The sequence below is a fragment of the Dermochelys coriacea genome, chromosome 1, assembly GCF_009764565.3.
Source record: "Dermochelys coriacea isolate rDerCor1 chromosome 1, rDerCor1.pri.v4, whole genome shotgun sequence".
Classification (NCBI taxonomy): Eukaryota; Metazoa; Chordata; order Testudines; family Dermochelyidae; genus Dermochelys; species Dermochelys coriacea.
Genome location: NC_050068.2, coordinates 269,819,854 through 269,845,634, shown reverse-complemented (window position 1 = coordinate 269,845,634; position 25,781 = coordinate 269,819,854). Strand labels below are relative to the sequence as shown.

The 25,781-nt window shown below is 42.3% G+C and overlaps 1 protein-coding gene across 2 annotated transcripts in view; it reads right to left on the bottom strand.

Annotated features, from left to right (window-relative positions):
* LOC119862816 (uncharacterized protein C3orf20-like) overlaps positions 1-25,781 on the bottom strand; it is a 79,942-nt gene that overhangs the window by 12,582 nt on the left and 41,579 nt on the right. Inside the window, exon 17 of one of the 2 annotated variants that reach the window (XM_043492127.1) lies at positions 8,331-8,473. In XM_043492127.1, coding sequence (XP_043348062.1) covers positions 8,331-8,473 — 143 coding nt within the window. Of the gene's footprint in view, positions 1-8,330; positions 8,474-21,278; positions 21,855-25,781 lie in introns of those variants that run through there. The other variant, XM_043492133.1, reaches the window with a different exon arrangement.

The following is a 25,781-nucleotide window of genomic DNA, read 5'->3' as shown; positions in this document are numbered from 1 at the left end:
CACCTTAGAGACTAACCAATTTATTTGAGCATAAGCTTTTGTGAGCTACATCCGATGAAGTGAGCTATAGCTCACGAAAGCTTATGCTCAAATAAATTGGTTAGTCTCTAAGGTGCCACAAGTACTCCTTTTCTTTTTGCAAATACAGATTAACACGGCTGCTACTCTGAAACCTGTCATAGACTTTAAATATCTTCCTCTTCTACTTCTTTTTTCTTATGTGTTCTCTGCCCCAAGCTCATGTGAAAAGACCATGGTCCCTGCACTTTGTACCAAATCTTCATCCCAGAGCAATAATCCTGGCCCCTGCGAGAGAGAGGTTCTGGTCTGGAGCTCCCATTCCATTTCTGTCCACCTTCAACCACTCTGTGTTTAAAATGTATTTCAGGATAGTGGCTTTAGCTCTGCTGAGCCAAGAACTATCCCCTCTTCTTCTTCTCTCCTCCTCTGCCCCCCATATTTCTTAGCCTCCATACATTTCAATGGGACTTTTAGCTTCATGTTCCAATACCTCCCTGCCACCAAAGGTTCCTACATTTTGTGATTGTGAGCTTCCATCATTGGTTCCAGCCAGTGCTCTTCAGCTTGACATCTGTGCCACTGATGTTCATGATGTTGATGGTCATCCTGTCACCCAGATCTACCACAACCTGAATGATGTATTGCTGAAGATGCAATCCCATGAGCTAAGAGCTTGCCATGCTTCCTAAACCCATCCAGTTCCTGGAACCTTATAGATTCATAGAGAGTCATCAGGAAAGCGCCTTCATTCTAGTTTGGGTATGCTTATATCGAGGGTGGGTCTATTCAAAACGAGCCTGGACCTCGTGGTCTTAACCAAGAAGAAATTCAAACAAATTGAAGTCTTCATTAAGTAGTTTTTCAGCCCTGAAGGCATCAGCACACCAACCACCAAGGCCTTCAGCTGATAAAATGATCCCCCTGGGAAGTGCTCCACCTCCACCCCTTCACAATTTTCTGATCAAGTACTGCAGCTAGCAAACTCAGGAGATGGGTCTATCTATAGTGATGGCACCAACCCCATCATCTTTCCAATGGAAAACTATGGGCTAAAGATTCTGCACCATGACCAACACCAGCCTAGATGGATGGGGAGCTCAGATGAGACCTCACGTGGCACAGGGCAAATGGTCATCCTGGGAATGCCAGCTTGGCATTAGCCTCTTTGGAGTTGTGGGCACTGAGGAATTGAAGTGTCACCCTCCTCCCAAGGGTCCCAGCGGGAATTGTAGCCATTCACATGGGAAACAGAACCATTGTGGCCTATCCCACCCACCACAACATAGCAAAAGGCTGGAGAGAGACACCAGAACACCTGGGTATATTCCTTGGAGTTATACACATTGGTGGTAAGACCAGCAGTCAGGCTGAGTAGCTCAGCCATCATGAGTTGGAGATGGTTAAACAAGCACGTTTCCAACCAGATTGCACCAAGATGTTTATTTTCACAAGCAAACCTGTTTGCAACCCAATGACTAGTAATAATAGGAAGATAACAAAACTATGCACCTGGCATTAGTGTCTACAGGCTTGGAGACTGGACACTCTATCATTCTCCTTTCTGGGTCTCTGGGGTTACTCCTTTGCCCTCAGATACAAGGTACCCAGAAACATCAGTCAGGATCATATTTCAGTAATTTTGGTCACCCCTTATTGACCCAAATTTCTCAGTTTTCCCGAACTGATACACAAGTCTCAATGTGCAAGTTGTGGATACTGCCAATGTTTTGGGACCTCAACCCATCCAGATTTTCAGCATCTGAGACTTGTACCATGGTACCTAAGGCTCATGTCTCCCCGAACATGGTTACTCTCAAAAGTTAGATGATTTCCTTTTCAAATCAAGAAAAGGATGATTTACTTTTTAAAATCTCAGCTTTCTCCCTGCTGAGCTTACAAGGGCACAAAGAGGTAGGCAGACATCCTGCTATTGTCCACAAAGGACACTTTAGACTTTCTAATAGACGATTTTCATAAGGGTCTGACCTCTAGTTTCTTGGAAGTGAAAGTCTCAGCCATGAGGGACATGCATCCCATCCATTCCATGTCTAGCCTACTGCTTCATCCACTATCTCCTGCTTTCTGAAAGCAACATCACTTCAGAGATCCCTGATCTGATGAGAAGTGGAACTTCAGTCTAGTACTACAAGCTCTTGCTAAATCACTTTCTTGATCCAACAGGGAAGTGTTGTCCTAGTTTCTCATTCTAAAATTCCCCCCCCCCTTTTTTTTTTTGCCATCACATCAGCTGAGAAAATTTAGAAAACTTAGGGCCTTTTTCATCATGCAGCTTTACTTTTTTTTTCAGATAAAATAGTTCTGAGGCAAGTCCCCAACATTGGCTATGGCTACACTAGAGAGCTTACAGCAGTGCAGCTGCACCAATACAGCTGTGCCACTGTAAGTTGTCGAGAGTAGCTGCTCTAAGCTACTGGGAGACTGCTCCCCGGTCAACTTAATTAATCTGCCCCCAACGAGCGGTGGGAGAAGCTCTCCTGCTAACCATAGCACTGTCCACACCGACGCTTAGGTCGTTTCCAAGAAAAGTTTGGCCTTCCACATACACCAGTCAGTTCCTTGCCCTCTTTTGATCCTAAATCTTCCCACACCCTAGAAAAACAATGAAATGTTTTAGGCTTGGTGAAGGTGGTAATGTTCTACTGTGTAGAAAGCCTGATGTATTGGTGTTATATGGGGGATGTAGGAAGGGATACAAAGCATCAAAACCTCTGTATCTAGGTAGTGTAAGTCAACTCTCTTACTGAGATCCTCCTGAAGACAAAGGATCCACAGGTACAGCTACTTTATGGACATGAAAACACAATCCTTTGTAAAGTGGTTAACTGAGCAGCTACAAAACTGACATGCTTCTTTTATGCCTCCTTCAGACATCCTTCAGTCATCCTTTGGTGCTCCCTCTTTCAGACCCTTTTGTTTTTTTAAAAGAAATGTGTCCACAGTTAGCTTGATATTATGTTACCATGGTGGACTTTTTCCCTCTCTGGATTGTTGTTGGACATTCTTTACTGCTTGCTGCTTCCCAACAGCTACCAGTCCAAGGGAACAGTAGAGTCCCATGACAGAGAAGGATAAAATTAGTTTCTTTACATATGATTTTGCCTCCTTTGAATTGGAATCATACACCAGGTTTATTGTAAAAAGAAACGGAGTACTTGTGGCACCTTAGCGACTAACAAATTTATTTGAGCATAAGCTTTTGTGAGCTACAGCTCACTTCATCAGATGCATTCAGTGGAAAATACAGTGGGGAGATTTATATACACACACAGAGAACATGAAACAATGGGTTTTATCATACACACTGTAAGGAGAATGATCACTTAAGATGAGCTATTACCAGCAGGAAGTGGGGGGGGGAGGAGGAAAACCTTTTGTGGTGATAATCAAGGTGGGCCATTTCCAGCAGTTAACAAGAAAGTCTGAGCAACAGTGGGGGGTGGAGTCGGGGCGGGGGGAGAAATAACATGGAGAAATAATTTTACTTTGTGTAATGACCCATCCGCTCCCAGTCTCTATTCAAGCCTAAATTAATTGTATCCAGTTTGCAAATTAATTCCAATTCAGCAGTCTCTCGTTGGAGTCTGTTTTTGAAGTGTTTTTGTTGAAGGATAGCCACTCTCAGGTCTGTAAGCGAATGACCGGAGACACTGAAGTGTTCTCCGACTGGTTTTTTGTGTTTAGCAACTTGTGACTGTTTGCCATGTGGAGACAGTAAACAGCCCTATTCAGATTTTCTAGTGGGGGAGAGAGGCTGTGGAAAATCTGGTTTTATTTCACACACTGTGAGGAGAGGGGAAGCACATTCAGCCTGATTTTTTCAAGAGCTAATCTTTGTAGTTTCTAGCTTTTTTTCATTCTTCTTAGCTTTGGCAACCTAACCTGGGAAGCAACATCAATGCCATTTACCAGGCATGCCAGTAGAGGGTGCTAACAGGCAGACTGACCTAACAAGGAGAGAAGGAACCTTTTGCCTCCCTGTAAGACAAAATTACAGGTAAGAGAACTAAATTGTTAACTTTTAGCCACAGCGTTCTGAATGGACTGGAAAGGGGAGCAAGGTGAAAGGCCAGAGAGAAAAAGGATGCAGTAGCTCAGACAAAAGATGTGCAAAGCGTAGAGGGGCATTTTAGTGATGGAAACAGAAGCAAGGAAGTACTAGATTCTTGATGTGGTGGAGAGAGATCCAGTTTGGATTGGGCACTTCCTGGAAGTTCAGGGAAACAGAAACTGAAAAAATTATATGGAAGTCATGAACCTGGGTCACAGTGCTGATGCAACACCAATGGAGGGGGGAGCAAGAGGAGACCTTATTGGGCAGCAGGATTTACTAAGGTAGAAAAAAGACCTCAGACACTCCATGTAACTGTTGGGTAACCTGCGAAGAGGCAAACTGTTGGATTTGGGAGTTATATTAATTACATAAATAGACACACAGAGCCCTCCAGCTGCTCTAAGCCTAGTGACGCACACAGAGCTTCCTTTTCCACAGCCTTATCATCGTTTCAGAGATAACACTGATTTGTGTGGCAAAGATGCTGATTAGTTAGGTTCAAATAAAGAAAACAGCATTAGCATGAGCAGGCAGTCCTGGAAAAGGCACCCCCACACCAGTACCATTCCATCCCCTGCACTTTTCTCCAGCTCTTTGGGTAAGATTTCTTGTTAATTTAACATTCAATACATTCTCTCTTTGGGAAATGGAAGTATTAGGGAAGGGCACTATCTTATCTATCTTGGGCATGGAATTTTGATCTCATAGGTCATTTCTATCTCTAACAACTTCTGTCCCTTCTCCTCCATGCTAATTAGTTATGTAGAATAGGTCCATTCTGGGTGTGCATCCCAGGGTTCAGATACTGTATTAATCCAAAGGGTATCTGAAATATTTTGACCTCTTGGATCTGTGTATTAAGACCCAGGCTGGAAAGCTTAAAAGAACAATTCCTTGCAATGTTTCTAGTAGCTTCTGCTTTCATTTGGGATGGAAATGCTAAAAGAACAGCCTCTGACTTGGTATTCTGCTTCGGTTTTCTGCCTGGCACTTAGAAATAACTGACCCATTCAAAAATTGAGGGGAGAGGTTGTGAGGAGAAATGCAAAGTTCCAAAAAGTTCAGTTTGAGTTTGGGTGGAGAACGTCTGCAATCTGCCTGGATCAGCTTGCTCATTCGCAATACTAATCCCCATTGGTGTCACAGATTGTTCATCTGATCTTCCCAACTGTAGAAACTGTGTGAGGACATCATTCTCTCCACTTCACACCATGGAGGGGATGAACATAGTCAAAATCCCACTCCAGTGGGCCGAAAGGTATTGGGAGGGAGATGAAAGAGAGTTAACATGGCATTTGCACTCTTTCCCTGCACTGTTGGGAATCCACAGGTATGGAGGTGGAGTGGCTAAGGGGAACAGCTGGGGCATCATCCCTTGCCAACCCCACAAAGTATCCTGTGCAAGTTTCTCCTCCCACAGGTTCTTCCAGGAGGTGGATTGATCTCTGATCATGGAAACTCCATAGTAACTCCACTGTCTTTGTGCTAGCATTTTTCTAAAAATGCCCCAACCTTGCACTACCATAAGTGGCAGCAACACTGGGAGCTCAAATATAGATCAGCCACCGCTACTCTGACAAATACGTCAATACTGATCATGCTCAGAGCTGGTCTAGATGATATCACATCAGCAGCATGTCCATGCTAGTACTCCTTTTCCCAGAGTGAGATTTTCAAAAATACTCAACCTTGCAAAAGCATAATGGAGCACTTCATCAAGAACATCTTTTGCAATTCAAACACCCTGGTAAGTAGAGAGACAAAGTGGAGAATTACACAATGCTTCGGTAGTGAGTCATCCTGATTTATGAGACTGAAATATGGCCCCTCACTGTCAAGATAGAAAAGAAGTTGGACAAGAAAAGAAGTTGGACTCCATTCAGATAAAGCATCTCTGTGTGACTGAAAACATCAAATGGTTTGAATTCAAGTTGAATTAAGAGATCAGTGTTCTAACTAAACAGGCCCCATTCTTTCAAACCGTTGCCCAACACTCTCTAAGACGGTATGGTCATTTGCTCCAAATGCCTACCAACTTCCCTCTGAGAATCATCATATGAAAGCAGGATGGAAAAGATTCTCCCCCTCCCCAACCTACTACTCTGAAACCTGTGCCTTACAGGCATTCTACCTTGTCATGCACCAGTTTTGGTTCAGAACAGGACAGCATGGATGCACATAACATGTTCGGTGACCTCTACCTTGCCCAGATAGCAAGAGAACTAACTAAGGCTATGTCTACACTAGCACTTTTGTCGCTATAACTTATATCGCTCAGGGATGTGAAATAAACACCCCCCGAGCGACGTAAGTTACACTGACAGAAATGCCAGTGTGGACAGCGTTGTATCAGCAGGAGAACATCTTCCGCTGACACAGCTACCGCCACTCGATGTCTGGATGAGCTCTCTCCCGCCGGCATAGAGCAGCTACACGAGATCTTACAGCCTCACAGCTGCAGAAGTAAAGCTGTGCTGCTGTAAGCTCTCTGATTTAGGCCAGCCCATGCCTACAATAGTGTTTGCCTTACTCTGCTCCCGTTGAAGTCAGTGGGAGTTCACTATTGACTTCAATGAGAGCAGAGTCAGGTCCTGAGTGCTTTTGAAAACATACCATTAATTATCTGTCATACCTTATCCCTAACCTCTCTCTTCCTCCAGTATGTGTTCTGGCTGTTCGCATGTGAAGTGACAAGTTTATGTCCGAGAAAATATGACCTAACCAAGCTGGCGGCTATTTTCTACCATTTTGCAGTTCAATTCAATGAGATTTTATTGGCATGACAAGCTAAATGTGTATAAAAAAAGACAGATCCCTCTGGTATCTGTCAGAGGTAGCTAAAATCTTCCCAGCAAAGGGCTGTACACTGTATCTGGGGCAATCATAGAATATCATGGTTGGAAGGGAACTCAGGAGGTCATCTAGTCCAACCCCCTGCTCAAAGGAGGACCAATTCCCAATTTTTGCCCCAGATCCCTAAATGGCCCTCTCAAGGATTGAGCTCACAACCCTGGGTTTAGCAGGCCAATGCTCAAACCACTGAGATGTCTGCATCTGCAATTTTCACTTCATGCATCTGAAGAAGTGGGGTTTTTACCCACAAAAGCTTATGCTCAAATAAATCTGTTAGTTTTTAAAGTGACACTGGACTCTTTGTTGTTTTTGTGGATACAGACTAACACAGCTGTTAGGATGTAGCTATTCAGGCCTGTCTGTAAAGGCCTATACTCTAAGAATTTAGGTGTATTCTTATCACTTAGCTAGTTATAGCGGTATAAAAGAAAGAATCAAAATCACTGTCTGCCGGTGTAAGGGCCTTCTCTTACTGTCACAGTCTGAGGCCCTGTGCTTAGGCTAAGGCCTTTGGCTAAGCAGCAGAGGCAGCCATAAGCTGGGAAGCGACCGGTCACCTCCTCACATTCCAAACTAGTCAATATGGGGCTGTTAGGAAAGTGATCCGATCTATCACTTCCAGAGAAAGGGAAGAGCCTAGAAGATGTAAAAGGAAATTTAGGTTGATAGTTTTCTGTCTGGCAAGAACTCACTTATCAATAGCTGGGATATGAAATCCTCATTTCTGTGTTGTTCTATCACTGTAGTCCCCATTTCCCTATTGTTTGTCTGTATAATCTCTGTCTGGTTCTGTGATTGTTCCTGTCTGCTGTATAATTAATTTTGTGGGTGTAAACTAATTAAGGTGGTGGGATATAATTGGCTACATAATTATGTTAGAATTGGTTAGTTAAATTTCAGTAAAATGATTGGTTAAGGTATAGCTAAGCAGAACTCAAGTTTTACTATATATTTACTATCAGAAGGTGTGTGGAGGGAGGGGAAATGGGAACAGGGAATGGGGGTGGGGAATTGGAATCATGTTTTGCTAAGGGGTGGGGAATGGGAACAGGGACAGAGGTAAGGCGCTGGGAAGGGGGACACTAAGGAAGGAAACTGGAATCATTCTTGCTGGAAGTTCACCCCAATAAACATTGAATTGTTTGCACCTTTGGACTTTGGGTATTGTTGCTCTCTGTTCATGCGAGAAGGACGAGGGAAGTAAGTTTGGTGAAGGAATAAGCCCCCTAACAACGGCTACCCCCGATACTTGTCATAAATAGCATCCCTTTGATATTGAAAATACTGCCTATGTTGTTTTGGATTGCAACAAATTACATTTAAAATGGACAAAGAAACCAAAACTCTCAGAATGAGGTGATTAGATACAGAAAAAGCAAAATACCTGAATCTGAAATCTTTGGGTAGACAGTAGCCCATACGGTAATCACTCCTGGTCTTTGCTATTTGTTTTTGAAGGTCTTTAGCTGACTTGCTATATCCATTGAAAATATAATTGGCAAAGAGCAGATTTCCTTGAATGTACATCTGCCAAGGAACATAGAAAAAGTCCAGAATATTAAAATGGGAACAGCCACCTGTTATTTTAAATGAAGAAATTAGGTTGAGGAACTGAAAAGCATGACTCTGAAATAACCTAGCTATTTACATGAATTGCTGCTTTGAGCTTTGGCCTTTCATTATTTTATTTAAAATGTCATACTTCTGAAGTGTCTTAGAGCTAGGATCTCAAAGCACTTCATTCCTTTGAATACAGGACAACATTCTGTATGGTGCTTCATGAACTAACAAACAACACAGCTACCTCCCTGAGGACATTACAATCTAGATTAGGTAAGGCATTATATGGCATAAGGAAAGTAGCATGAATGGGAGGGAAACTGGCACAATATAATGTCATGAAGGTATTTAGTTTGCATTGTACCCATCGTGTTAGTTCGGTGTTTTAATAAATCTTTTTAGAGAGGACAGGAATGGAGAACTGTGCAACCTCTTCCTCAACCTTTTACAACATTAATGAGACCTCACCTCACACTACACTCATCAGGTAAGTATTATACCCCATTTGAAAGATGGGTAAACTGGGATTCAAAGAGGTAAGTGACTTGACCAAGGTCACACAGTAAGTGCTTTAGACTTGCAGGATTTAGATTGCACTGTTTCTACTTCACAGACACACTTCAGATCTAAAGCCAGATCCAGGCATAAACTAAGTCTTTTGGAATCATCTCTCCTTGATAACTAATATAGGAGAATAAAGGTAATTAGAGCTGTTCAAAAAGAAAAAATATAGTATTTTGCAAAAATATTCAAAATTTTGTACTTGTTTTCAGTTATGAAATATTCTAAGATGAACCATGTTTAATATTTTTGCAACTTTTTAACATTTTATTTAAAACATTATCAAAAGTGTTATCAAAATGATTATCAACAATTTGCATTTACCAAAAGCTGTGTTTTTCAGCATTTATTGAAAATCCTGGTTTTTGGTAAATGAAAAATACTTATAACATTTTCATTAATGTTTTCAATTAAAAAAGAGGCACCAATTTTCTTCTAAAAATGAAATTACATATATATAAAATATAACATATAATAGATTTTTGTTTGCAAATTTTATATATAGATACAAATTTTACACAGTATTTGTTTACAAATATATAGACCACAATTTGCAACCAATATTTTTTATAAAAGGCTATTTTTCTTTGAAAAAACTTTATTAGAAATTTTTTGATTGGCTCTGATAGTAATTCTTTGCCCTTAACATCTTTCATCCAAGTATCTCAAAGTGCTTTACATAGGAAGGGAAGTATTATCCCAGTTTTGCCAATGTGAAATTATAGCACAGAGCGATTAACTGACTTGCTCAAAGTATGAGAGCAAATCAGGGCTAAAGAGGAGAATAACTGCCTCAGTTTCTCAGGACTGAGAGTCCTACAGGTTGGCAAGCACCAAATGTTGGTAAGATCTTAATGATGGTGGTTAGTATTTCAGTCTGTGTGAGAGATTCTGCTTTGAAAATCAAGTCTGAATCACCAAAACCATATTGTATGGCACAATCTGTACTAGTCTCTGGTTGACAGAAGTCTTTTATTTATTTGCTACTAACTGTTTACTCCTTACATTACCCAGGTAACAAAACCTCCATGTATAATAGTTTGCTGTATGAATAGGAGTTTGCCCGTTTCCCTGTGCACTATATGTGAGGGAAACAGTAGGAATTGGTTTTAATATTTTAACAATAGTAAAGCAAAGTAAAGTGTAACTTTTTGGTGATGTAGGATAGACAAGGATAGAGTTTTGTTTATTTTATTTGTGCTACGATCTGTTTGGAAAGTGGGGAAGGAGGGCAATAAATGCAGGATATGTAACATTGTCCAAATTAACAGCATCTAATAGAAGAGTCTAATATGTGCTATAATGCAGAGGCTGGACTGGAGTTAACTAGATATAGCAGCAGCTTCCCCTTGCAGTCCTTCCTTTCTTTTGTGGGTTTGGGTCTCAACTTTTATGCTGGCTGAATCTGTGTTCAGTTACAATATTTGTCTGCTGGTAAAAGTGACCTTATATACTGGGCACAATGAACCAAATGAAAAGCTAGTATAACCTCATGAAATCAGTGGAATCATAATCGTTCTGAATGCAGCCCAACCTCTGCAAGACTGGATCCACATGCTATGGCCAAGGCACTCCTCTCAGAATTTCTACATGTTTTCCCTCTAAATCAATAACAATGTGTTGTTAACAAAATGCCGCTAGAACCAAACCCATGACCCCCTGCATTTAATCTGCACTCCCAACATGGAAAGTTGGCACTGAAAAGGGATGGGAGGGGCTTACCATGGCCTGGGTCATCCATAAAAGTGAAGTGGTTTTTTTTTGTAATGAGCAACAGCCTGATTCTGCTATGTGCTGAGCATCCACAACACCTCTAGAAGTCAATGAAAACTGACATTAATTGGCACTTCTGAGGGGGAACTCAGCACCTCACAGGTCAGTGCCCTACATTTTTTGTTTTTTGTTTTTTTTTACTCAAGTATCTTGAAAGTGAATACCATCACAACAGATACATAAAAGACCCATACTTTTTACCCAGTTGCCGAAGCTGCTCTTCATTGAGCCAGCCTGTGAATGGTTTATAAATGGGGCTCTAAGAAAAGCCTACTGAGATATCGGCTACAAAACGAATAAGGACGGAGCTGTTCTTTGTTTTTTTTCTCTCTCTTTGTCTTAATGATAGATGATAGTATTCTGGGTCTGATTCTCTCAGCAAGGCCCTTTACACCATTCTGGGGCCTTGTATAAATGAGAATTAGGCCCACAGAGTTAAAACACTGCAATAACACAAATCGCTAAGTTCAGGGTATATCCCAAACTGCTCATGTTGTGGGAAGTCCCAAATGGTTCACAGTTGGAAACATCTGGCTCGCTTCACAGAAGCTTTTCAGCAGGCAATACTCTCCTAGTCAAGATGTTTTGAATTTTTAGTGTAACTCATATTAAAGTAACAATGGGTGTATTCACTGGAAGAAGATCCCTGGAGTTACAGGATTTTCTTCATTTTGTGCTCAAACCAAGGTTTATTTAATTGAAATGTAACCAGTGATGAACACAACACGGGACACCACTTTTAACGGAGAAATGGGAGAAACCCTTGGTAATCTCAGGCATTTTTAATTTCGTAGGTGAAAGCAGACAGTGATATTGTTTCACCCATTGGTGACCCATTTTTCTTTCAGTCAAAAAGCATATGGTGTCGATACCACGAAGGACTCCTTTAGTAAAAAGCACTGAAGCCATTGTGGAGAAGGTCACTCTTCATACACATGCATTTGGAAGCCTAAGCAGAGAATTACTCTGGCAACTGGGCACCATTGCAGTTACATGCCTGGCACTGCTTCGTCTCTATGCTTCCGAAACTATATGGGTTAAGCAGCATAAGTTTTGTAACCAAAGGAACTCCCCTCCATCTGGTGATCCTCTCTCGTCTTTAACTCTCTTTGGCCATGATGTGTGTGAGAGAGGGAGTGGCAACAATGCTCCACCTCAAACACTGATTGCAAGCTAACTGCAAACTGCTGGGACCATGTTTCCCTTACAGAAACCTGAGGCAAACTCTTCATGCACATTTTGCCTCAGGTATTGAAGAGGAACATGATTCTCTCCTAGTTTTCCTGTCAACACCGTGCCAAAGTTTTGTGAATTTCTTTGTGATCACAGAATTCACTGAAAAGGTACACAAAGTCGAGACCATGGTGTTCCATTAGAAGCCCAATGTTGTCAGGAGCAGCAGCACGACATACATGTTTCTCTCTTAGCAGTCCAAAATGCTCTTGTAATAATTTGCATATTGTAACTGAAACTACAAATCTTTAGAGCATTGGCTGGAGCACTGAAGATACAGGGGACATGTGAGCCTTGGTGTTGTCCACCTTCTAATTCCCCCTGGTTAGCATTTACCTGACTCTTCTCCACTAGACTGCAATCAGCCCCTCCCCTTCCAATGGACTCCCTCTCATTGTTCATGGAAGAAGATGACTAAATTATCTAAAATATACTAACCTAAAACATATTTTTTGTATTGCTTTCCCCCATCTTCACTCCTTGCTCTGCTGATTCCTGCATCATTTTGTTTGCTTTTTCTCTTTCTTCCTGTCCGTTGCTTCCCTAGCTCTCCTCCTCTCTCTTTCTCTCTCTCTCTCTCTCTCCTTTCTTCTATGTGGTACTCATATTTCAGTCTTTTCCTTACACTTTCTTTTCATCCCTGGTTTTTTTCTTTCTTTTCACAGCCCTGTCTTTCTGCCACCAACCTCTCCATTTCCCCTTCCTATGTCTGTCTGTCTGTCTGTCTCTCTCTCCTATTCCTTCCTCTGCCTCTCATGTCTTTCTGCCAGCCTATCTACCTAGGCTTTTGCTATCTAAGCACTATCCTTTCTCACACCTCTCCATTTCCTCATTCCACTGACAGTTCTTTCTTTTGCTCTTTCTGTTCCTATCCCAACATGTACCAGCAGACATCAGCCACCCTGGACCCAGATTACTTGTCCTGCTCCCTATGCAGGGAACATATGTGTGGCTTCGACCTGCTACTTTTTCCGCTCTTGGGATCCTCAGTGCAAACTCAGCATTTGGTCTTTTCCTGCTACTGCAAGCCCTGAGGTAATGAGGCATCCAACGCAGGCGCCTATTGCTGCCAAGTCCACTAACTCTGTGTGGGAGCAATCCTTCTCTGACATTGGCTGGAATTAGTCATGAAAGCAGCTACTCCCCAAGGGACTATTAGCACTGTCCTACTGCCAAAAACTACAGTAGGATATACCAGTTATGTTGGCTCATTTAGCACTCTGATTCTGTCTAGGGCTGGTAAAAATATAAGAACCATGGAAAGTAGCTATAGAAGCAGCCTGCTAGGTTATATAGTCCATCCCCCTTGCCACTGCAGTATTGAGTCCTACAGTAAGTTCTGGAAGTCTAAAAAGAACAATGAGATGCTCTGGTACAGATGTGTATTTTCCAGAATCATATCAAATTAGGATTTTGATAGCAGGGTAGGTAAATCTCCCATCTCCAAGATGAATTCAGAGCAATTAATGCAGAATGCAGTGAAACTCTCCTAAGAGCATATGAATTGCTATACCACTCTAGATCTGACAAATCTTCCAGTGCTGCCTCTGGCAGTGACCATAACTGATATTTCAGAGGCTTGCAACTCTTTCCCCCTGTAATACACCTGGCCAGTTGTGAAATGCTATGACTTGGGGGAATTTCATCCCTCACAAAAAGCAATCAATGTATGCCTTCAAGCATCAAGTTTGTCCACACTTGTAACCTCTCGATCCATAAGCACAAATGTTACTGGTCAAAATGATCCAGCCCTTTTCAAAATCTTGTGATTCTTGTTGCCTCATGGCCTCCTGTTGTATGTGATTTTTCACAGGCTGGCTATATGTGGAGTAAATAAAGATTTCCAATTTTTGTCTTAAATGTGCTGTCTTTCAAATTTGTGTCCCTTTACATTCTCGAAGTAGAGAAAGCAAAGGAGTGCCTATCCCCTTGAGCTGAAGCAGCCAGAACACTGTGACTCTGGAGAAGCAATTACTGCTCAACAATGAATTTTAGATTCTCAACATGTGTAAATGCGTGTAGCTATGCTGGTTTATACCAGCTAGGAATCTAGCCCCAAATCTTCCCTGGAAAATAAAGAAATCCAGTGGAGGGAGAATAACTTGCTGAATTAGAGCCCCTGGTGGAGGCAATCAGAAGTTTTTGGATGGTGCCTTTTTTTTCCCCCACAGTGTTCCAGACATAGCTCTGGCAAATGAATTGCCTGAAAGGAGGAAAAAATGGCCTCAAACTGAAATTCCTAAGCGAGGCATAACAAACAAGCTGGTGCAAACAGGATTTCTTTGTCATCTTTTTTTGTTTCCTCCTCTTCTGTCCCTAATTTTGCTAAATTAAAAGGGTCAAAGGTGAGCTTGAACATTATAAAAAAAAAAAAAAAAGGCAGTACTATGTGTCAAAAACACAGAAACAAGCTGAAATACAAAGTGTTCTATTTGCGATTGTGGGTTTGTTTTGTAAGCATTGTATGTCTCCATATCAATTCCTCTTAGTCTTTTCAAAAAGAAAAGGAATACTTGTGGCACCTTAGAGACTAACAAATTTATTTGAGCATAAGCTTTCGTGAGCTACAGATCACTTCATCAGATGCAACATCCGGTGAAGTGAGCTGTAGCTCATGAAAGCTTATTCTCAAATAAATTTGTTAGTCTCTAAGGTGCCACAAATACTCCTTTTCTTTTTGCGAATACAGACTAACACGGCTGCTACTCTGAAACCTATCTCAGTCTTTTGGATCTCTTTTTTCCAACAGAGCCGTTAAGCAACAAAAATAGTGGTGTACTTATGTATTTTCTGCATTTCTCCAGCTGATGAAAGGAATAAAAGTGTTGTTTTTATGCTCATCACAATTTCTCTCTGTCCCACTTGTTTTTTGTAACTGATGCAGTTGTTTCCCTGACTGATTTCTTTTTTCTATCTACCATTTGAGAAAATTAGCAAACTCCCAAAGTTTACTCCTCAAAACACATTCACAAACACTGGCTGCTTCCCCTAAAGGAAATGGCTCAGCAAAACTGTGTGTGTGTGTGTGTGTGTGTGTGTGTGTGTGTGTGTACATGCACCGAAAATAAAGATTTTCAGCATCTATTGGGATTTTGTAGTACAGCCCCTTTCCTGGGCACACTATCAACAAGAAGCTGTGGTACATCTGTTAGTCCACTAAGGATCAATGGTGTCTAGAAAGCTAAGGAATGGACCCAAAGACTTTGAGTGCCTTAGCCTCACTACATGATTTTCCAACTTGGAGGTCAGTTTAATTGGGCATTTGCTTCTTTCTTAGTTGGGTTATTTTTTTCACTTTGACAGTTTAAGTTCCTGGCATGTTATAGATGCTCTGCAATGATGGTGAAACTCAAGTTTTGTGTTATCTGTTTTGTTTTGTTTTTAAACGTTGAGGGCAGTTAAATTCCCTCTGTTTATGCAAGCTTTTTCCTAGCTAATATGTAATTAATTTTGTATTTTAATGAGTAAATGTCCTAAAAGGTAGCTGTGATGGATATGTTTTAAAAACTGAAAAAATAAATGTTGTGGGGTTTTTTGTGGTTTGTTTTTTTGTTGTTGGGGTGGGGTGGGGTTTTTTTGTTTTGTTTGTTTGTTTAAACCTTGTAGTGTAGCTTCTGCTACAAATGCTGTTTCCTCAATAGGCACCATGTTTGCCTTTCAGGTTAGCCAGTTTGTCTTGAAGGAAAAGAAAGAACACGCTGGAGGAAGGTCTGTCTGGCTGCGGGAACTGGCAATGGAATGCAGAACCTTTTACCTCTAGGTTGCTAGTTCAAATCCAGCCCTGTATAGTAGTGATCAAAAGTTGTGACCATCTGGTGGCTGCTTGGTAGCCTTTGTAGAATGAGCCTTTGTGGTCCCAGTCTTGCTATTAACAGGCACATAGATGGATCACCACCATAAATGAAGCAAACTAGCATCCCTGCACCAGTCTCAGTAGAGATGCCAAGGGTGGAACAGGTTGTGACAGGGTCAGGCCAGATGGCTATAGGAGAGTAATAGAAGGCAGATATATTAGCCCCAGGCTAAGTAGGTCCCTTTTCCCTGGGTAAGGTAACAGGGAAGGTTCCAGAACAATCAGGAACTTTCTGGAGACAATTAAGACAGGCTGATTAGAACACATGCAGCCAATCAAGAAGCTGCTAGAATCAATTAAGGCAGGCTAATCAGGGCACCTGGGTTTTAAAAAGGAGCTCACTTCAGTTTGTGGTGTGCGTGAGGAGCTGGGAGCAAGAGGCACTAGGAGCTGAGAGTGAGAACGCAGACTGTTGGAGGACTGAGGTATACAAGCATTATCAGACACCAGGAGGAAGGTCCTATGGTGAGGATAAAGAAGGAGGAGGCCAGGGGAAGTAGCCCAGGGAGTTGTAGCTGTTGCACAGCTGTTCCAGGAGGCACTCTAGACAGCTGCATTCCACAGGGCCCTGGGCTGGAATCCGGAATAGAGGGCGGGCCCGGGTTCCCCCCAAATCCTCCCAACTCCTGGTCAGACACAGGAGGAGTCAACCTGGACTGTTAATTCAGAAAAAAGGCCAAGCTGAGGGCTGCCGTGAAGCTCCAAGGGGACCAAATCCGCCAATAAGCGCAAGGTGGACCCGAGCAGCTGAAAAGGAGGTCACCCAAGAGGGAGAAGCACCCGAGTCTGACCCCCACCCTAACGCCTCCAAACCAGTAGAGTCAACAGAGACTGGCCCCCTAGATCTTGGGCAGATTAGCCCCGGGAGAGGAAATTTTGGATGGGACCAGGCTGAAGACCCAAGGTACGACAACATTAGGAAGGAGGTGACTGAAATAGATGGGGTCCCTGTGGAAGGGAAAACCCAGGGATCAGGACCCTACTTCATAATGAAGAAGAATCTCTTATACCGGGTTGCACCAGTACAGGGGCAGAAGGTACAGCAGATCCTAGTACCTCAAAAACACCAGAATGCTGTATTAAGTCTGGTCCATAGTCATCTTTTTGGGGGGCATTTGGGGGTAGAGAAGACCCTGGCATGGGTCCTGCGACGATTCTTCTGGCCTGGAGTACATGAAGAAGTGCGGAGGTATTGTGCGTCCTGCCCGGGGTGTCAGCTGCACAGTCCCCATCCCCACTTGAGGGCACCTTTAGTACTCCTTCCCATCATAGAGGTCCCCTTCAAGGGAATAGCCATGGACCTAGTGGGACCCCTGGAGAAGACAGCCCGGGGCCACCAATATATACTTGTCGTTCTGGATTATGCTACTCGCTACCCAGAAGCCATCCCCCTGTGGAACACAGCCTCTAAAACGATAGCTAAAGAGTTGGTGAGGATCTTTGCTGAGTGGGGCTACCAAAGTAGATATTAACAGACTAAGGTATCCCATTTATGTCGAAACTAATGAAGGACCTCTGTACACTGCTCCATATACATACCCTGAGAACTTCAGTCTATCATCTGCAGACCAATGGGCTGGTAGAAAGGTTTAACTGAACCCTCAAGGCAATGATAAGAAAAGTGGTAAGTCGAGACGGGAAGGATTGGGACACCCTACTACCCTACTTTGTTTGCAATCCAGGAGGTACCTCAGGCCTCAACTGGGTTTTCCCCTCTGAATTATTATATGGACGCCACCCCCGTGGCATACTAGATACTGCAAAAGAAATCTGGAAAGAGGAACCCCATGAGGGGAGAAATATAATTGACCATGTGTTGCAGATGCGAGAACGGAGAGCACGGGTCACCCTTATTGTACGGGAACATTTGGAAAAGGCGCAGGAGGCCCAGCAAACCCATTACAATCGCCAGGCAAAAGTCCGACAGTTCCAACCGGGGATTGAGTGATGGTGTTGGTACCCACGGCAGAAAGCAAGCTTCTGGCCCAATGGCAGGGGCCCTATGAAGTGGTTGAACCCATGGGGGAAGTAACCTACAAGGTGCGGCAGCCAGGACGCTGGAAACAAGAACAAATTTATCACATTAACCTCTTAAAGCCTTGGCACCAAAGAGAGGCATGTGTAGTGGCCCAAGAAACCCCGATCCAGGGAAATAACATGCAGGAGCAGATCAGGGTATTCACTGATCTGACACCAAACCAGAAGAAGGAGGTAACTGAGATGATCAATCGATACCAGGACGTGTTTTCAACCAAACCAGTCTGGACCACTAAAGCATGTCACCACATTATCACAGATCCTGGGTCAAAGATAACTTTAAGGCCCTATTGGGTCCCAGCAGCAAAAAGGGAGGAGATCAAGGCAGAGGTAAAAAGGATATTGGAGTTGGGAGTCATCGAAGAGTCCCACAGTCAGTGGTCAAGCCCAATTGTGTTGGTGCTCAAACCCAATGGCACCACTAGGTTTTGTAATGACTTTCACCGGCTGAATGAGATATCCAAATTCGATGCATACCCCATATCGATGAGTTAGTTGACCGCCTAGGCAATGCCCGATTTTTGACCACCCTTGATTTAACAAAGGGATACTGGCAGATTCCCCTTGCCAAAGATGCGAAAGAAAAGACGGCATTCTCTACATCAGAGGGTCTGTTTCAATATACTGTTCTTCCTTTTGGACTGCATGGGGCACCTGCCACCTTCCAGTGTCTTATGGACAAGCTCCTACGGCCCCATACCAGTTATGCAGCAGCATACCTGGATGATGTGATTATTTACACTCCCAACTGGGAAACCCACTTAGGAAAGGTGGAAGCGATTCTGGACATGCTAAGACAGGCTGGCCTCAGAGCCAACCCAGCCAAGTGTGCTATAGGGCTAGCCGAGGCTAAATACCTTGGCTACATTGTAGGAAGGGGCAAGTCAAGCCCCAGCTAAACAAACTAGAAGCTATCCAAAATTGGCCCCAGCCGAATAGGAAAAAGCAAGTCCCGGCATTCCTGGGTGTGGTGGGGTACTACTGACGATTTATTCCCCATTTTACTACCAGAGTGAGTCCCCTGACAGACCTGATAAAAGCCCGGGGTCCAGACATGGTGAAGTGGACAGATGCTGCAGAGAAAGCATTCATGGATCTACAGACAGCCCTCTGCAGTAACCCCGTGCTTATAGCCCCAGACTTCAACAAAGAATTCATTTTACAAACAGATGCATCTGAAGTAGGATTGGGAGCTGTCCTATCGCAGATGGTCAGAGATGAAGATCTCCCAATCCTCTACCTCAGCAGGAAACTCCTCCCGAGAGAGCAGAAGTATGCCGTGGTTGAAAGAGAGTGCCTAGCTGTGAAATGGCACCATGGAAAAACTACGTTATTACCTTCTGGGACGATGGTTTATCCTTGTGACCGACCATGCACCTTTCCAGTGGATGCAGCGAAATAAAGAGAAGAACGCAAGGGTGACCAGATGGTTCCTGTCCCTACAACCTTTCCAATTCACCATACAACATCGGCTGGAAGCCACCATGGAAATGCAGATGGCTTGTCACGAGTACACTGTCTGAGGTCCCAAGTTGCCCAACCCCGTAGTGTTGAGCGGGGGGGGGGGGAATATGTGACAGGGTCGAGCCAAATGGCTATAGGAGAGTAATAGAAGGCAGATATATTAGCCCCAGGCTAAGTAGGTCTTTTCCCTGGGTAAGGTAACAGGGAAGGTTCCAGAACAATCAGGAAGACAATTAATCTGGAGATAATTAAGACAGGCTGATTAGAACACCTGCAGCCAATCAAGAAGCTGCTAGAATCAATTAAGGCAGGCTAATCAGGCACCTGGTTTTAAAAAGGAGCTCACTTCAGTTTGGTGTGTGTGTGTGTGTGTGTGTGAGGAGCTGAGAGCAAGAGGCACTAGGAGCTGAGAGTGAGAACGTGGACTGTTGGAGGACTGAGGTGTGCAAGCATTATCAGACACCAGGAGGAAGGTCCTATGGTGAGGATAAAGAAGGTGTTGGGAGGAGGCCACGGGGAAGTAGCCCAGGGAGTTGTAGCTGTGGCACAACTGTTCCAGGAGGTACTCTAGACAGCTGCATTCCACAGGGCCCTGGGCTGGAACCCGGAGTAGAGGGCGGGCCCGGGTTCCCCCCAAATCCTCCCAACTCCTGGTCAGACACAGGAGGAGTCGACCTGGACTGTGAATTCAGAAAAAAGGCCAAGCCGAGGGCTGCCGTGAAGATCCAAGGTGAGCAAATCTGCCAATAAGCGCAAGACCCAAGCTAGAGCAGGAACTTTGTCACAAGGTTCAGAGACTGAATTGTCCCCTCCTCTCCTCGTGGTGGTCCTTCCAGAACAGGGTTGAGATAACAGTACAAAGAAGCTTGTATAGCTGATGGACATACTGTTTTTTTCCTGGGGATAAATAGAGGACTTCAGCCTCCTGGCCTGTTAAGCTGACAATTCATGAGCACTAAATTTATAGGTGAAAAATGATGACAAAACAAAATCACATGGATCGTTGGCAGTGGAAAATGGTTATCCTGGATAAAAAGGCAGAAATAATTTCAGCTGGATTCCAGGATGATTAGGCTTGAATGTTTGGATCTGGAGAACTCCAAGATGATCCATTTGAACAGGCTGAGAGAAAATGAATCTCTCTCATACAGTGGACAAACTGGCAAAGTCCAAAGTTTGCAGTCTGTATCATAAGGAGCTGGCAGTACTTTCCTCTGCTGAGGAAAACTTTTATCTTATGACGCTGCATATCACATAGTGATATGCAGCGTCATAAGATAAAAGTTTTCGATACAGTAGGTTACCTGTATACACCTAAGTGCTTCAAGAAACCAACCACTCTGCAGTGCAGGACTACTACTGGATGGTGAATACTTGTGTCCTGTACTACTGTATTTTATACTTTACTCATTTTATTGTATTCTAATTCTTTGAAAATTGGTATTCCATTTGTAAAATACAACTCTCAGTTAACCGGAATATTTGATTAACCAGCACCCACCATTTCCCCAACATGCCGGATAATAAAGCTTTTACTGTACCTGCCTCAGATTTCCCCAAAGGAGCTCTGCTCTTGATGTCAAAATGGAAGGCAAAGGGCTGGCAAGCCTCCTCCATCAGGTCTGTACTCCCTTATGTGTAAGATTTTGGTGATAAGGGTCTCCTCTCTATTTCAGGGAGCTAGGGTCTCAACCTGGTTTATAAGGACATTCATACAGACAGTTCAGCCTGACTTCACCTGCTCCATTTATCTATCTAGTTTTATATAATGCCTATCAGTAACTGAGCACCTTCCACATAAAATCAATAGCAACAGGAAAGTCACTAGAGGACTTCATGGAATCTCTGGCACTCCTCCATTTATGGATCAGAACTCTCCTTGGGATAGGGTTTTGGGGTTTTTTGGGGGCAGGAGTGGGATGTGAGGGGCAGTTGAAAGGAGTTTTAGAATAAAAGGTGTTTTGAATTGTATCACTTACGGTGGAGGAAGGCTTGCAATGTTTCCTAAAGATGGTCAGACTGTGGGATTCACCTGATCTCCAGAAGATTGTTCCATAGCAGGATCCCTTCAACAGAGAACGTTTTGTCCCCAGCCCTTATGTGCTTCGTCCTGGGCTTTGTGATCTGCATAGTCCCAGAAAAGAGCAACTGCTGTGGGCATTCATAGATCACAAGTCGGTCTTCAAGGTAAATGGGGCTTGATTCATTAATTGCTTTTAAAATTAGCACCAAGGGCTTACACTGGCATTGGAAGCCGACTGGAGTAGTAGAGAGATTTGAGCACAGGCCTGATGTGCTCTACAGCAGCCTGAACCAAGGAGAAGGTGGGTAGCTGCATCCTATACCAGCTGAAGCCACTGTATCATCTTCACGTTCAGCTTCAGATGAAATAACTTACAACCATCCTCCCTGCAGCTATTACAGTACCTGTGGGTCAAAGCAGGTATTTTGATTTTGGTTCATTCCAGTTTAAGAATGAACTTGTCTCCTGGTAATATATATCATGCCTTGCTACTGTCAGATTAAGAAATCAATATTTTGTTAATTCTTCATGAATCACATATACACTAACAAGCTGAAAAAAGCATCTAAATTGGGCAGAGCAGCTAAAATCCTTTAAGGAAGAAGGATAAACCGGATGAGAGTTGTTTTGTTTTTTTAAATTCAGTGCAAACAATGCCTTTGAAGAGCCATTTTATCCAAAAGCGGTGTTAAATCTTGGTTTCTCCCTCAGCATACAGCTCTTTAATATTTTGTAGGCACAGGAATTGAATCCCAGCCAAAGATTCCTAAGATGGTGGTGGATTTGTCCACATGGCAGGAAGTACATGTCATGTTCAGAAAGATGTTGCTTCCCTTGGGAGCAAATTGCATTGCTGTAATGCTTCTGTAAAACCATTTCTTCAAGGCATTTAAATCATCATTAGAAAAATGTTCTAAATCAAATCTTTCATATCACAAAATATTCTTCCCCTTGATTGATGAAGTTATTTAAATTTGTACAACTTACTTATTTCTTTTAGTTTACCATTACTTGATTGTGTTTATTGGTTTAATAGTTATGTAAATAGGAAATTAAGGGTGGGATGCTGTCCTTTTAGACAAGCTAAGAGTTGCCTTTTGATCATAGGACATAATGACACTTGTGCTTCTCTGGAGATTTTTTTTTTCTGATCATCTAAAGAAATTCACAAGCGTGTTGACTCAATTAGAGGAAATGTAGTTGGCTGCATTGAGGTAAAAAATGTAAAATAATTAATTTTGCATTCCTAAATTTACAGGGTTTAAAAGAACTCTTCCCTTCCTGGAAATACTAATTTTGCTGCATACAAACTTAAAAAACAAGCAAAATTGAAATACTTGATATCTGTATTTGAACACGTCGGCTTTCTTTTGCATACAACTTTAAAGTAATAAGAAAAAAATGGAAGGGGAAGAAAGATGGTATTGTGGCTAAGGAGCAGGAGTGGGAGTCAGGAGAATAAGGTTCTGTTTCTGCTCTGCAACCAAATTCCATGTGACTTTCAACAATTTACTTGTATCCTGGTTTTTCAAAACCTGAGAAGCCCATGGTCAACTGCAAACACATACCTAATCTGAATGCACAGTACCCCCTTTGCCCTTAGATAGTTACTTCCTGTAGGCTGAGGTTGGCACTATTCCTGGTTCTTAAGTGGATCTTAATGTTATGGCCTTCTGTTGTCTGTGACCACTGACAGAGTAGCAGTTGGAGGCTTCCCCCCGACTTTGCAAATCACCGTAGTATTCAGATAACCTGAAGTAGGGCAGAAGGCTGGAGTGCTGTTGCTGGAAGTTTCACGTAAATCTGATCAAAGGGATCATAGAGAATATTTGCATTTCTGTGGCATGGCTGTGGTCACATTTTCTCCTCCTTGGCCATGCTGGTGAAACTTTCCTAAATTGCCACCAATCTTTTTGGCAGATTAACTTGCACTGACTCAGCATGGAAAGTCACCTGGTTCTTGCTATAGGGAATCATCAATTTATTTCTTAAAACCAATTGATTCAGTTTAGTTTGAATCTTCCATAGGAATAGTAAGGAAGGCACCATTTTGTATGGATTGTTTTTTACCCAGTTTCATTTTTAAGATTTTGGGTATGCTTAGGGAGTTGTAACCAGTCATCTATGAAATTGACAAATCTCTTTTCTGGTTGGTTGTTTTGCCAGTGGAAAGGCACTGGGACTGTTATTGAAAAGGACTGTTAATACCCCTTTACAAAAAGAAAAGGAGTACTTGTGGCACCTTAGAGACTAACAAATTTATTTGAGCATAAGCTTTCGTGAGCTACAGCTCACTTCATCGGATGCTCCTTTTCTTTTTGCGAATACAGACTAACACGGCTGCTACTCTGAAACCTACCCCTTTTCAGAAAGCCAAGCTGCCAGCCATGCCTAAACATGTGGTGGTTAGGTCCTTGTTTAAGAAAACATCTCTGGACATTAACAATCTTGCTGATTACATCCTATTTCTAGGAGGAATAATCAAGGCCATACAGGTAGATCAATTCCAGTTGCATTTGGACTCCATGTACTACTTTTATCTCTATCAGACCTGGCTATAGAATTGATACTGAACACACAGTGGTGGTTCATCTTTCTAGAATAAGGAGAAATTTCATTCTGTCAGATTGATCACTGCTATCTATTCATTGTCTACACGTTCTAAATGACTGTGAATGTTAGGCAAGTTCATGGACTGCTGTAAACATTTGGATTAACATTAATCATAAAGTTTTACATTATCCTCCTAACTTTTTTTTCATATTCACTAAACCACTTCCATATGGAAATGCAAAAACAGTCATATGGAACAAAGCCAAAACATCTCTGTGTAGCTGGCTAGCATCTTTACTCAGCCCTGTTATAGCAGTGCTCATCTGTAGCACAAGCTGGTGGCTCATTCAGACTCTGATGTTTTATCATACATGTTTTTCCATTGGCACATGTGTGGTGATGCCCAATGAACTACACATTGGGCTCAGCTACCTCGTATTGTCTCCTTTTCCACTCATTAAGAAATGACCTATTTATTTTTCACTGATCTCGATCAGCTCTGTAAATATAGAGTGGGGGCTTTGTTTTTTCCACTTTTTAGTTATATCATTAATCTGACAAATTTACCCTTCACCATCAAGGAGGAAGTTAACATATTTTATGCAAAATGCTACACGTGGCAATATTGTGTAGAGAAATTAAATGTCAAACATTAAATTTTATCTTCCTTAGACACACTTTTTGCAGTTTTAGATGCAATCTAGTAACTTTGTGTGGATCCATAGTGTCACCCAGTGGATGGATAAGTTGATCACGGATGGGCATATTCATGTGGAATGTTTTTCTTTGCCTTTTGTTTTAAAAGTAATAATTGGCTTCTCACTGATGGAAACAGTTTTTAATGTTACTCTTCTCAGGAATGGAGAATATATTTAAAGCTCCTATACTCTGAATGCCATAGCAAGTACTGAAAATTCATATTGAGCAAATGCAGGAAATGATTATTGTTGCTCTCTATCAGTAACAGGTTTACAGGAAATAACCACTATGTCATTCATGGAAACTTTTTTTGTTAAAAGAAAGAAACAAAGAATAACTAAAGGAAAAGTAGTATTTGTGGTGGTTACATGGAGATTCAGGGACTAAATTTGATCCCAGTGTAATAATAAAGGAGTGCTGGTCAACAATATTTATCCATCCTTAGCCAAATATTGCATGGGACTAAAGGGCTGAAGAATCAAGTCTTCTGTATAGTTTTTATAACTATTGCTGAGTTGTAACATACATTATTATGGCCAAATCTTTGCATCAGTCACTCAGGTATTAAAGGATTAGTATGTCTTCTACCTTGGGTTCTAATGAATTCAAACCTGGCACAATACTATATTAAACCTAAAACTAGCCAATGTGTACGTTTGATTTAAACTCCTTCCTGATTTGCAAAAGGTTTTCAATAAGATTGAAAGGTCATGCTTTTTCCCTTGTTAAAGACTGAGATATCCTATTTGATATGCCTTCAAAGCTTTTTTGCAATAGATGAAATAGAGCCACGTTAATAGAAACACGATAAAAACTAACTGCTGTAATTGAAACTGAAAGAGAAACATGGTTCATATTCTAAAGAACTAACTAGCGGCATGTGTACAGCAGTCCTCTGCTAGGCAGAATTAGAGTACTGCAATTTGTATCCCAAGTGCTATATTGCCAATAGCTAAAATCAAGGCATGACAGTGGCAAGGCCCTGGACTTCTGAAGAAAGACTGTTCTGGCTACTGCCAAGAGGGGCTGAATAGAAACAGTGTGCAGCATGGTGACAATCAGAAGTCCTAGTCTTGTTC